The 13,883-nt window shown below is 37.0% G+C and overlaps 3 protein-coding genes across 3 annotated transcripts; all 3 read right to left on the bottom strand.

Moving 5' to 3' along the window:
- LOC148087680 (uncharacterized) lies at nucleotides 1-2,239 on the bottom strand. The gene is made up of 2 exons (XM_087790576.1): nucleotides 2,167-2,239; nucleotides 1-1,478 (listed from the first exon to the last, which is right to left on the bottom strand). Exons 1-2 carry the CDS (start codon nucleotides 2,183-2,185, stop codon nucleotides 421-423), a joined length of 1,077 nt encoding a protein of 358 aa, XP_087646702.1. The 5' UTR covers nucleotides 2,186-2,239; the 3' UTR covers nucleotides 1-420.
- Nucleotides 2,240-6,221: 3,982 nt separating this feature from the next.
- On the bottom strand, nucleotides 6,222-8,477 carry LOC148087681 (uncharacterized). The gene is made up of 2 exons (XM_087790355.1): nucleotides 8,327-8,477; nucleotides 6,222-7,828 (listed from the first exon to the last, which is right to left on the bottom strand). The coding sequence occupies exons 1-2, from the start codon at nucleotides 8,343-8,345 to the stop codon at nucleotides 6,420-6,422; spliced, it is 1,428 nt and encodes a 475-aa protein (XP_087646481.1). The 5' UTR covers nucleotides 8,346-8,477; the 3' UTR covers nucleotides 6,222-6,419.
- Nucleotides 8,478-11,260: 2,783 nt separating this feature from the next.
- On the bottom strand, nucleotides 11,261-13,588 carry LOC148087682 (uncharacterized). Its single transcript, XM_087790788.1, has 2 exons — nucleotides 13,390-13,588; nucleotides 11,261-12,055 (listed from the first exon to the last, which is right to left on the bottom strand). Exons 1-2 carry the CDS (start codon nucleotides 13,580-13,582, stop codon nucleotides 11,469-11,471), a joined length of 780 nt encoding a protein of 259 aa, XP_087646914.1. The 5' UTR covers nucleotides 13,583-13,588; the 3' UTR covers nucleotides 11,261-11,468.
- Nucleotides 13,589-13,883: the final 295 nt, after the last annotated feature.

Here is a 13,883-nt window from a genome sequence, read left to right on the forward strand (position 1 = left end):
AATAACATGTTAATAACATATCAGGAATCTTGAATATAGAATTAAACAAGTTCAGCAGAACATCAGGACCACAATAAATACAACAAATGGACGTAAAATTGGTTTCTGTGTCAACTGTTAGAACCTGGAGATCATTCAAGAACTAGAAAACACTGAAATTCATGCTTGAACAATAATCTTCAGATGTATAAACAGTTTTTCTTTCATTTATATAATTAAAAAAAACTCTGATTAGTTATTTTTTCTTTCCTTTAAGAATGATCTTGTGAATCTTCAAAGTCTTAGCTTAACTTTTCTAATGCTTCCACAAGGTAATGGAATTAGTAAAAAAAAAAAAAAAGCCCCCCACTTGAGCAGGAGTACGGTTTCTCAGCGGTCTTGTGAGTTTCATTAGTAGTTAAATCGGAAATTCTTCCAAAACTATGAACATGAGAATGTTTTTTCCGCAGTGTGAGTTCGCATGTGTACCTTCAGGTTCCCTCTTTGTGTAAAACATTTACCGCACTCTGAGCAGAGGAAGGGTTTTTTTCCAGTGTGAATTTTTGTGTGTGCTTTCAGGTGCCCTATTAATGTGAAACATTTGCCACACTGAGAGCAGCTGAAGGGTTTCTCACCTGTGTGAATTCTCTTGTGGTTCATCAGGCTCCATCTATGTGCAAAACTTTCACCACATAGTGAGCACCGAAAAGGCTTTTCTCCCGTGTGAACTCTCATATGTTCCTTCAGGCTCCATCGCTGCGTAAAAGATTTATCACACTGAGAACAAGAGAAAGGTTTTTCTCCCGAGTGAATTCTTAAGTGGTTGTGTAGATGTCCTGTCTGTGAAAAACATTTACCACACTGAGGGCAGACAAAAGGTTTTTCTCCCGTATGAGTTCTTGTGTGTTTCTTCAGGTGTCGCTTCTGCGAGAAACTTTTCCCACACTGGCAGCAGATGAAAGGTTTTTCTCCAGTGTGCATTCTCATGTGTTCCATCAGGTTTGCTCTCTTTTCAAAACTTTTCCCGCAGAACAAACAAGCTAAAGACCCTTCAGAGCAGGATTTCCTGTGTTGAGTCAGTCCAGACTTAGAAGAACATTTTCTCCCACACTCAGAGCAGACCAGTGATTTGTGACCAACGATTTTGTTTTTTCTGGTCTCCCTCCAGTCTTCACTGTCATCAGTGTCAGACTCAGAGGAGAGCGGCCGCTGGTGGTCGGAGACGTCAAGAGCATCAGGGGCATCTGGTTTGGGTCCTTCAACGTCTTCTTCATTAGCCTCCGTCTTCATGCGTTGTGTTGAGCTGCTTGTTGGAGGCTCCTCTTCCTCAACATCATCATCCTCAACCTTAACAATGACAGTCGTGAAGGAGAGCTTGCCGGAGTCTTCTTCCTCTTCTTTTCCGTCTTTCAGGAGACATGGTTCTTGTCCCTCCCGACTCAGACTGGAGCTGCTCTCTTGCTCAGTAGAAACTTCTTTGCTCGCCAGCTGCTGGACATCTGCAGACACGCATATACACCTGAATCACTGAACAGTAGAGCCACCACTTTAAAATCTTCAGAACCGTTTTTAGAGAATTGTGGTCAAACATTTTGAGTCACATTAACTTTAAACTAGCTTTTTTGTAAAAAATAAATAAATAAATAAAAAAGGTCAATTTTAAACCTACATTTTTTTTTTTATAGTTTATTATTTTAAAAAGTTTAAATGAGAACAATGTGAAAAATAACTTTAAATCTGATCCAAACATTATTTTTTGGAGAAAGGATCTGGACAAACTTGATCAAATAAAACCAGCTCAGTTATTAATAATCTAATCATCTAGGGTTTCTCGTATTGAAAAAAGTTTTTTAACTACAATAATAAACCCAAGTATGTTAGTAAATTTAACATTACTTCACCTTGACCATGCTTTTTAAATTGTTATCACGATATGTCTTCGGAGTCCAATTTCCATTATTTATTTACACCTTCAACCAAAAATACTGCACAGCCCTGGATGGTTTCTATAGCTAGAGCAACGTGTCTCCTTTTTTTCTTGTCTTTAATTTACATCGAGAATGCAAAATATTCTGAAATACAATGGCTGACGGATCACTCGTGACATGTCTTAGCGACGAGAAACATCGAAGCTGTTATCAAAGCAGATGGAACAAGAAATGAAGAGCATCATGAAGACAAGTGTACCTGGTGTCGTGGTCTCCATTTCCAGCAGGATTCCGTGTAATAAACCAGAGCGTCCAGGAGCAGATCCGTTGAATCCTCTCCTGAGCAGAAAATGGAAGAGAGGGCGGAACTATCTTTCTTTGTGCGTCAGGGGGATCCCGCACATGCGCAGAACCGGATCTATTCTCCCAATATTTTTCTGTGTTGCCACGTAAACCACACACGGTGGAGTTGAAGTAGATCAAAAACCTTATACAAGCTTACAATGTTGTCGTGACTTCCTATAAGATATACAAATGTTTGGACGAGAAATGATCATTTACAAATTCAGAAACCAAGAGCTTCATTCTTTGTCTTTTCAACAGTTAAAGTCGATCATATTTTGACTACATCTGTAATAATCCATACAGTTGAGAAGCACATAACAGATCACACATACACATCTAGCAGTCAGTTATTGAAATTTATAGTTGCTGTTTGGGATTGTGAATACAGTTTTCATTCAATTATTCATCAAGAGAGACCACAATGATACTATCTTTCCTTATCATAATAAATTATTCCAGCGTTGATACACATGCGTAAAGGGAGTCAAAGAGATTCTTTTTTTTTACATAGGCTCATTACCTGTATATGAGTATGATTTTTCCTTTTTAAAATTTAAATCTTGTTTTTACTCTGAGTTTTGACTGGAGGAGTCAATCAAAGAATAATCTGATGCGAAGCTTATCCACTGGGTACCTTCTTCACAACAAAAAAAACATTTATTCATAATTTACAAAATAGACCACAAATACTACACAATCCTGTACAAGTGTATTATGCTTAGAGTTTAGACGCACAGAAATTAACTGAATACACCTCTTCTTTTTCTGGAGATGTGTGAAGCAAGTGCTCTTCACAAGTGTGACCAGATAATTGGTACACAACCAATGGGCGAGGGGGGTGTTTACATGGGCAAAAAAGTTATTTGCTTTTACTTTGAAGGGAATGGACTTTAGTAATGATTATTTTTGGAAAATCAAACTTTATTTAAAGAGAACGATCGGAATCCTGATCAAAACAGCACCAGCAAATGCTTAATATGTAGAACCCGATTTGTTATGTAAATAATTCTGACTTTTTTAAAGAAAATCCCAGATATGACGTTTCTTCCTCAAGGTTTTTAAAAGCTTCTTTACCCTCACACTGCTTTTTTCTCTTTTGATATATTCAAATAGATCAAGAAGTCGAAAGAGATCATTCACTTGTAGATGAAATGTCAAAAGAAGAAAAGAAGACAACACTTTTAACAAAATCTTAATATAGGCAATTATGCTGCTACAATATAACATAATTTAATAAAAAGACAACCATATGTAGTCAGATATGCTGCGACCAACTGTTAAATCAAAGTACATGTTTGTTTTTTAACAATTCTCAAAACAGGAATAACCGTTGTCGATAGTCCTGAAGGCAACTGTAAAACAAAAAGGAACTATGAGAGCATTGGCAGGTGTCTTGATTACTGAGGTAAAAATAAAAGACAATAAATCATTCAATAAATGATTACACTAAGAAAAGCTAGAGTTTTGTTTTCCCATTATGAAGTCTTGTGTGTAAACATTAAGGTTATCTTGTGTCATAAAATATTTACCACAGTGAGAGCAGACGAAATGTGTCTCGCCAGTGCGAATTCTAATGTGAAGGTTCAGACTCCCTTTCTGAGAAAAACATTTTTCACAATGAGAGCCGCTGAAAGGTTTTTCTCCAGTGTGAATTCTTGCATGTTTTTTTTAGAGTCCCTCTCTGGGTAAATGATTTACCACAATATGGGCAGCTGAACGGTTTTTCTCCAGTGTGAATTCTCATGTGATTCTTCAGGTGTCCTCTCTGAGTAAAACAGTTTCCACACTGAGTGCATTTGAAAGGTTTTTCTCCGGTGTGAATCCTCATATGTTCACTTTTAGGTTCCCCCTTTTTGTGAAGCATTTTCCACAAAAAGAGCAACAGAAGGGTTTTCGTCCAGTTTGTATTCTTGTACGTTTCTTGAAATAATATTCTGAAGATTTTCTTCCACACTCTTCTATCGGTCCTGATCACAGCTGGGTGTGAGAGCAGCAGTGAGATTTCATACAAGTAAATGACGAAAACCTATAGAGAAAGATGGAATTGTTTTTTAATCTCAAAGATCAGATTACTTTTCTTAGACAGACATACAAGATACATTTGATTTGTACATGTTTTGACAGACGAAGAGCCAAAAAGTTTCTCTGAGATGCAGGACTTCAGAACAAATACCGTACATTTTTAAACTAAATCTGGTGAAGTTAATTGTGCAGCTTACATTAAAAAAAAGGTTGTTCAGTGTCTTTACTGAGACCTGTCAATCGCTGATGTGGGACTCCACCCCTGAGTAAACGCATTGATTATACCATATCATTTCAATAACTGTGAAAATAAAAAGTCATGATTATGGTTTGAATACACGAATGTGCTACATGAAAATATCCTAGTTAATGGTAACAAATTGACAAGTTCACTAGTTTGAATAGAGATTGCACCACTTTTTAAAGTTAAATTGGATGTTTTATTCCTATTTTAATTTCAACAACAGTATTAAAGACATTAAATACATTTGTTTTTAAATGAACATTGTTTAACCATGTTTGTTCCTGTTATTCAATGACCTTTTCCATTTAATAATCATACCTTTTAACTAACATGACTTGATTTAAATTGAGTTATTACATATAATCATCTACTGTTTATTTACTATAAAATGTGTTTTCTTGTCTCTGTGTTTTCAGTAAAAAAAACAATGTTTAGTTTGGTAATATCATTCTCGTATCATAATGATCGTAAAATTTTCGACTACAATCAAATCACTCTGAGAAATCTCAACACACACATAAAAGTATTTTCTACCTTTTACCGTTTGTTTTTTATCCAGCATGATTTTTGTTTGTTGTTCTTATGATTAAGTGATTTAAATCGATAATGAATCAGTGACAGTCAAATAATCGTCACAAGAAAATAAACGTCGTCGTTTTCTTATTAACGAGAACAACCAAATTCAACTCAGCCTGTACTTTCTGTCATGGTACTTTCCCGCCACCTACTGGAATGGAGCATATTTTTTTTATTTTTTTTTGCATATGTGTTATCTTTCTGTTAAAGTACTGAATATATTATAATCATAACACGTCAAAAATAATTTTGGGAAAATAAATACCTTCACTTCAATACCTTAAATCTCACCACGAGCCAAACCCCAACACTGAGCTAAAGACACAAACCCTTAAATACATTTTATTCACAGAGAAGTAATTATATTTATATAGTTTTAGGTTTCTCCACCTCATTGATTATTAACAAATTATAATTCTGAACATTAAATTCCAACATTGTTACAACTACATGCTCCTTTTTTATGTTACCCCTTAAACAGATCATCACTCCATCTTCCTCACCTTAAATAAGCGGAGGTCACAGGGGCTGTAGACGTATTTCTCCTCAGAAATATCCTAGATCTTTACTGAAGAACACGAGGGCGTCTGCAGGCCAAATAGTCTTTTCAAGGGTCTCCAACCGTCCAGCAGCTGTCGCAGTGATCAACTCTGATCATGTTTCAAGTCACTCCTGAGCGTCACAGCTTACAGCTCGATCATGTCTTTATGTCAGAGCTGCTGTTTCTAGACCCCCCTGGCAGGTAGATTGTCATCTTGTGTCTCAACATATATATTGGTGAATACTTTGTATCAGTCAGCATTCGTGTCAGTCTCTCATCAGTAGGTTTTGCTGTATCTTTGTTGACTCGTAAATGTATATAATATATTCTATAATATTTCAAAATGTCCAATTAAATGAATCAATTTTATTGTTGAAGTAAACCAACTCTTGCCCAAGATCGCACATGAAAACATTGGAAAATCAGAAAGTTGTCAAATCATCGAATAATGAAAAACAAACTTTTTTTTAAATGTATATTCTTGAGATGATTGAGAATTGCATTCACTTGACAACATCATATTAAGAATTTTAAATAATTTCTTTGAAATTCTTTTACTTGTTCATTCATTCAGGCCAGTTATGATCCCAGGTTTCTTCAGGTATCTGTTTTTACACATGAATAACGGACAGCACTTGTTAGCTAGCTCTAGACCTTATCCATACATTTGTCTTCACTTAATATTCTTTGTATAGATTTCCCAACCCCCTTTCTTTCAACTTGGCAATTCCTTCTTTTGCCAGTGTCATGTATTGTTTCTATCTTGCACCACAAGTTACAAATGTTACAGATCATGAATCTTTAAATGTTCTTTTAGACTCCCTTTCTGTGTAAAACATTTATCACAATGAATGCAGCTAAAAGGTTTTTCTCCAGTGTGAGTTCTCATGTGAACCCTTAGGTTCCCTCTTAGTGAAAAACATTGACCACACTGAGAGCAGGCAAAGGGTTTTTCTCCAGTATGAATTCTCATGTGTTCCGTTAGGCTTCCTCTCTGTGTAAAACATTTATCACATTGAGAACAGCTGAAAGGTTTTTCTCCTGTGTGCACCCTCATGTGTCGCTTCAGGTTTCCTCTCGCCATAAAACATTTATCACACTGAGAGCAGTTAAAACGTTTATCTCCAATGTGAACTCTCATATGTTCCATCAGGCTCCCACGCTTTGTAAAGCATCTTTGACAATCAGAGCAGCTAAAAGGCTTTTCTCCAACATGAATTCTCACATGTTCCTTTAAGCTACCTCGCTTTGTAAAACATCGATCACAATAAGAACAACTGAATGGTTTTTCTCCATCGTGAGTTCTCATGTGTTCCTTCAGGTGTTGTCTCAGTGTAAAGGTTTTATCACAACAAGAGCACCTAAAAGGTTTTTCTCCATTGTGAATTCGCACATGTTCCTTCAGGCTCCATCTATGAGTAAAGCATTTATCACAATGAGAACATTTGAAAGGTTTTTCTCCTGTGTGAATTCTCATGTGTTCCTTCAGGTGCCGTCGCAATGTAAAACATTTCTCACACTGAGAACAGATGAAAGGTTTTTCTCCAATGTGAATTCTAGTGTGTTCTTTCAGGTTCCCTCTCTGTGTGAAACATTTACCACACTGGGTGCAGCTGTAAGGTTTTTCTCCTGTGTGTATTCTCATGTGTTTTTCCAGATTATGTTTCCTATTACATGTTTTACCACAGAACGGACAAGTCAAAGATGCCCCAGAGCAGGATTTCATGTGTAGAGTTATTCCAGACTTTGAGGAACATTTTTTCCCACATCCAGAGCAGATCAGCAGTTTGCGATCACTTTTCTCTTTCTTTTTGCTCACACAAACTTTATGATTCTCCAGAGAGTTTGAAGCTGACTGAGTGATACTGGTTTTCTCTCCAGTCTTCCCTTGAGAACGCCTTGACTTCTGGGTATCAAACTGGAGAATTGTATCCAATTCAGTGGCCGGCTCTGGTCGTCCACCATTGCTTTCACCCACCTCTGTTTTCAAGGGTTTATCCAAGGTACTAGTTAGACCTTCTTCATCTTCAACTTCTTCAATCTTCACTTGGACAGGAATGATTGAAAACTGTGTGACCTCCTTATCTTCCTCTATTTCTTCTTTAATGAGACGAGGTTCTTGTGCCTCATGACTGGAGCTGCACTCCTGCTGCTCGCTAGAAACGTCTTCTTCCTTTATCAGCTTTTGAACATCTGCAGACACACAAACACACTCGAGTCACACAACAATTGTGCTGACAAGCTGTCGGTCAAAGAACACTTTTGCTAAAACATCTTTGCTTCTTTTTTTTCTGAATAAAAATAAATAATTTCACTATAGTCATTATTACGTTTTCTTTGAGTTAATGCTAAAATAATTTAATGTGTGTCAATACCATTACATTTGAGAGATTTTAAAAAGTAAATTTAGTTTAGCAAGTAAAACAATTCATGCAATTAAATTCAAATACATTATTAGTCATGTTTGGTGATGATCATGTTATATTATAGTAGAAGTCGAGAAATGTGTCACGTGTTGCTGTATATTTTAAATAAATTAATCAACATTTAAAAACCTGATTTTGTCGTTTATGCGCTTCAGGTAGTGAACGTGATAACAACATAAAAACAAATCATCTACTTTTTTTTTATTTCTATGCCACATAAACGTTTTTATTTTTTTAAACAAAACAGCAATTTGTGTCTGTGTACCTGGACCATTGGTTTCCATCTCCAGTAGGATTTCTTATTTTGTCCTAAAATGAGGAATTGGTAGCAGGAACCGGAACCGATATAGAGTGAAGTCTGAACCGTCTGATCCACCGGAGGATCCACAGGTAAACGACTCGAAAAGGAGCTGATCTGTGTTGTTGTTGAAGAAAAATGGCGAAGTGGGCGGAACTTGTTGCTGCAGCATAAACGTTTGTGCGCAGGTGCGTCCGCGTCTGGCACATGATGACGTCAACACACGCACAGATCGCGAGTTGGTGTCTCAGGGTTGTTAATATTTTAAATTGCAAATACGTCGTCGGTCAGTGTGACCCACATTTACAAACGAAAATGTATATTAAATGTAAATTATATTAAAAACGAGATACAAGTGAGTCCGAAATGCTCTGGTGCAGGATTACAGACTTCGCAGAGAATATCAGTTATTTTTCATCTTCTTCCTTCAATCACACACTTTTATTGGACTGGAGTTTTAACTTTACAGAATGTTGCTCATTTTAGAGTCTCTGGAGAAGAGTGACCTCTGGTGGTCAGAGTGGAGAACTACATCCAAGTCAGTGACTGATCCTCCACATTTTTCTCCATCAGCTTCTGCTCTCACGATGTCAAGCTTTTGGTTGGATTTTCCTTCTCATTTTTCTCCATCTTTGATTGAAAAGATGGAGAATTAATTTATCTCTTCTTCTACTCTTATGACTTCTTTAAATTCTGCTTTCATTTGTCGAGTCCAGCTACTGGCCTTTGACTTTTCTTCATCGTCTTCACATCATCAGAGAGTTTAGTTATATTAGATTCAAGACGCATCGTTGCTTCTGTTGTTCCAGAACAAAATGGTCGGACAGAAGAACCAACTTCTTCAATAGGCGCGTCCTCACACACTTTTTCTAAATGACTTTAATGATATTAAAATACAATAAGTGTGATTATAAAACATATATAAATAATAGTACAATGTCTACGTCTCTTAGTCCCTTTCTTGATTCTTGATCAAAGCACAAACAAGGTCTTAGTTAGTCCAGCAATAATAATCTTTACCCTTCGTGTGTAGAGCATGAATGAAAAATCAAAAAGAAGAGTTGATAGTTTACTCTTAGTTAGTTTAAATTATTTTAATTTATTTGGGAAATACTCATTATGAGGTTCAGTTTATTTAAAGTGTCTCTTAAATTGTTCTAAGACCTCTATTGTATCTCAGTATGTTTCTTTTTGCACAAAACTTTAATTTAATAAAGATCTTTACATTAGAAAATACGCTTAAGCCCCGCCCACTTTAAATGCGTTTTGGCTGAGAAGAAGTCTCTTCCAAGCAACCACGCCCACTCTGCTCTGATTGGTCACAAAAACACGAGTTGCATTCAAGGACTCTCGTAAATTTGAAACTCACCTCTATAACTCCCGTTTTTTACATTAAAAGCGAATAATAAAAATAAGGTTTGCTGCTTAATGTACACGTTACAAAAACACCTAAAGGCAGAAGTAACTTTCACCATGGGATTTAGGGCTTCTAGGGGAGGACACCTGCACCAGAGTGACGTCAGAATGTTTAATTTAAAGCCCTACGTCAGATGTCAGACGAGACAGAACTTTATTAAGTAATAACTTTAAAACGGAGCAACATCAAAGGACGAATTTAACATTTCCAACATGTGAATAAGTCAGGAGAGTTGGGTTTTCACATTTTTTCACAATTTAGAAATGGACTGGTTTCTGGTCCTGATCCTCCTTGTTTCGGCGTCATCCCTCACATAAGCAGAGTTTCATTGCAGAATTTTGCCAAAAGTCTTGACATCAGAACTTTCTTTCTTTGAAAATTGGCAAAACATCAAACATGAAAAAATGAAGATTTTTTTGGTCTCAAAACACTTTTGGGCCGACATGAGTTTTCTCCGTAGGATTTGAAGCAGGTTGAGGTGTCCTGGGTATGTGATTAGGAAAAAAACAAACAAAATAGATAGAAAGATACATAAAAACTTTATTGATCTCTCTGGAGGCGTTTTGTTCACAGAAGATCAACACGTAGTAACACTTATTTTTAAGATGCTTTTTGTTGAAAAACTAATATTTCACATGTAAGTTGAGAAATAAGAGAAAACTGAGTAAACATAGTTACAAAAATAACGAGGAAAAATCAGCACATCTTCACAAACAAACAACTACGAATGGATTGAATTACAAACCTTAACATCCACACAACATCCACAACACACACACACTGACACACACACACACACACACACACAAGCACACACAATGATATACAAGTATATCAGAAAATTTAATGATTGGACTTAACTTTTTTAATGTTGAAACTTTTTTTTTAATGCATTAAATTAGAATTTTCTTGATTTTTTTATTTTGAAAAGTTATTTTATAATTTAATTTGATAATATAATTTTTTCCAAATTAATGAGTCAGTTTTTACACACAGAGTCTGCTTTTCTAATTCCAATAACTCGAAAATACATATTAATTCAATTTTTTTAAATTTTGTAGCCTTTTCAATTCATATAAAAATGCTGTTATAATACGGCACAGCACAAAATATTCAATTTAAAAGCCTACAAAATGTAAATATATTTAAAGTAGATTTTGTTATATGATTATTATTAGTATTATTATTGGAATTAGAATATAAAACACTATGTGTAAAAAAAACAACTCATTCATCTTGAAAATATTGAATCATTTAAATATTTTCAAAAGAATAATCAAACTTTAAATATAAAAATGATTCAATTCAACTATTAAACAATAATGCAGAAATCATGTCATTCATTTTCTTTAAATAATTCAATGCTTTAAAAATGCTTCTGATTTTTCACTCTTTGTTACTCAATACTGAGCTAAGTGTCTGAATACTTATGATCATGTGATCGTTCAGTTTTCCTTTTTTAATAAATTTGCAAGTTTTTAAAAAAATATATAATAATATATATAATATGGTTTGCCGAGTGAACGTTAATGAGGAAAAAAATTAACTTAAATGATTTTAGCGAATGAAACAAAGAGTGAAAAATGTAAAAGGGTTTGATTACTTTCTGTATATATAAAAATAATTCAAATTTTCCAATCAGGTTCATAGATCCCTGAGGTTCCCGCCGTCTGTTACGACTCCCTGTAAACGTCACATCAGATCCAGGTCGTGCGCCGCGTTGGACCCTCCCTGCGTGTTCGTGTAGCCCTGGTGTCGACCCGTGTGCAGACTCTCGTGGACCAGCAGGTTGTGTCTGGAGCTGAAGGTCTTCCCGCACGTCCCGCACGCCTGCTTCTCCCTGCAGTGCGACTTCAGGTGCTGCGCCAGGTAACGCTTGACCCGGAAGGACTTGTGACACACGGCGCAGCGGAAGTGAGTCTCGTCCTCGTGGGACTGCAGGTGCTGCGTCAGGTACCGCTTGACCCGGAAGGTCTTGCCGCAGAGGTGGCAGGTGAACAGGCGGGAACACGAGGAGGCGGCCGGCGGGGGGTGAGGGGGCGCGAGTCTGGGAGTCCGGGAGGGTCTTCGCGGCGGCGGGTTCGAAGGGCGGAGATGCTGCTGATCCACCATCTGAGGTTCATGCTGCTCCGCGAGGTTGTTGGACTCACAGCCGTCGTCGAGGTCTGGAGGGTTGAAGTCGTCGATCTGTTGCTGGTCCTGACAACTGAGCTCAGCCTTGACCTCCAGAGAAGAAGAGTTTTCCTCCTGGAACTGATGACAGTCCTGAGACTGGTGCTCTGAGGGAGACAGTGTGTTAGTGTGCGTCTATTTGTGTTTACGCGTGTGTCTTTGTGTGCGTTTTAGTTTGTGTGTCCTTTTGATTGTGTGCGTGTATGTGTTAACATGTGTGTGTAATGAACACAGAACGTGTGTTAATGTGTGTTTATGCGTGTCTCTTTGTGTGTGTTTACGCGTGCATTTATGTGTGTCTTTTTATGTGTTTTGTCTGTGTATGTATTTTAGTGTGTGTGTCCTTGTAAGTGTGTGCGCAATGTGTTAACATGTGTGTGTAATGAACACACACGTGTGTTAATGTGTGTCCATGTGAGTTTATACGTGTCTTTGTGTGTATTTATGCGTGCATTTATGTGTGTCTTTTTATGGGCGTTTATGTGTTTTGTCTGTGTGTCTTTGTTTGTGTTTTAGTTTGTGTGTCTTTGTAAGTGTGTGTCTGTATGTGCTAACGTGTGTGTAATGAACACACATGTGTGTTAATGTGTGTCTATGCGAGTTTATGCGTGTGTCTTTGTGTGTGTTTATGCGTGCATTTATGTGTGTCTTTGTGTGTGTTTTAGTTTGTGTGTCTTTGTAAGTGTGTGCGTATGTGTTAACATGTGTGTGTAATGAACACACATGTGTGTTAATGTGTGTCTATGCGAGTTTATGCGTGTGTCTTTGTGTGTGTTTATGCGTGCATTTATGTGTGTCTTTTTATGTGTTTCGTCTGTGTGTCTTTTTGTGTGTTTAGGTACGTGTGTCTTTGTAAGTGTGTGCGTGTATGTGTGTTTACATGTGTGTGTAATGAACACATACGTGTGTCTATGCGAGTTTATGTGTGTGTCTTTGTGTGTGTTTATGTGTGCATTTATGTGTGTCTTTTTATGTGCGTTTATGTGTTTTGTCTGTGTGTCTTTGTAAGTGTGTGCGTGTATGTGTTAACACATGTGTGTAATGAAAACACACATGTGTTAATGTGTGTCTATGCGAGTTTATGGGTGTGTCTTTGTGTGTGTTTATGCTTGCATTTATGCGTGTCTTTTTATGTGTTTATAAGTGTTGTCTCTGTGTGACTTTGTGTGTGTTTTAGTTCGTGTGTCTTTGTAAGGGTGTGCGTCTTTACACGTATGTGTAACAAAAAGACGCATGTGTGTTAATGAGTGCATTTGTGTGTGTATTTTATGTGTGTTTTGTCTGTGTGTCTTTGTGTGTGTGTTATAGTCTGTCGGTCTATGTGTGTGCTTCGTGTGTAGTTGTGTGTGTTATATGCGTGTGTTTATGCTTGAGTGAGTTTTTGTGAGAGTGTGAGTGTATTCTATGTGCGTAAGTGTGTGTGTGTGTGTGTGTAACGGACCTGCACGCTGCCCACTGGGGTCCAGGAGTCTCTGCTGACGCTCGATCTCCGTCTGAAGCTCGACCACAGCTCGTTCAAACACCACGAATATCTCCTCCGCAGCTGCGGTCAGTCTTTCGCACACAAAGTGTCTCAAATAATCCACCGAAGACATGTTTGTTCCCGCAGCAGGTGAAGAAAGAGGAACTTCCATGTTTACTTCCGCGCGCTTCTTCTTCTGCTTTCGGGGGAAGTGAGTTGGGCGATGCAGTAGCAGCGCCATCGTGTGGAGAAAAGAGTCAAAGAACAGACATTCAGAGACAAGCTCTAGTCTTAATTGGATCGTAAATATATATTTTTAATTATTAATATTTGATTATATAAATATATTTTCTATATTCATATTTTTAAAATATATGTATCCAAAGATTTTAAATGAATGGAATTGCATTGTTATATATTTTAAAATGAAATACAATTAATAAAAAATGTTCTTATGCCATAAAACAAATGGT

The sequence above is a fragment of the Callionymus lyra genome, chromosome 1 (genome assembly GCF_982586985.1).
Source record: "Callionymus lyra chromosome 1, fCalLyr1.hap1.1, whole genome shotgun sequence".
Lineage (NCBI taxonomy): Eukaryota > Metazoa > Chordata > Actinopteri > Syngnathiformes > Callionymidae > Callionymus > Callionymus lyra.

Excerpts from the sequence above, each read along its gene's own strand:
- LOC148087682 (XM_087790788.1), bottom strand. The coding sequence starts at position 13,582 with ATGGAAGTTCCTCTTTCTTCACCTGCTGCGGGAACAAACATGTCTTCG. Across the intron at positions 12,056-13,389 it reads CCCCAGTGGGCAGCGTGCAG|AGCACCAGTCTCAGGACTGT; the intron begins GTCCGTTACACA and ends TGTCTCCCTCAG.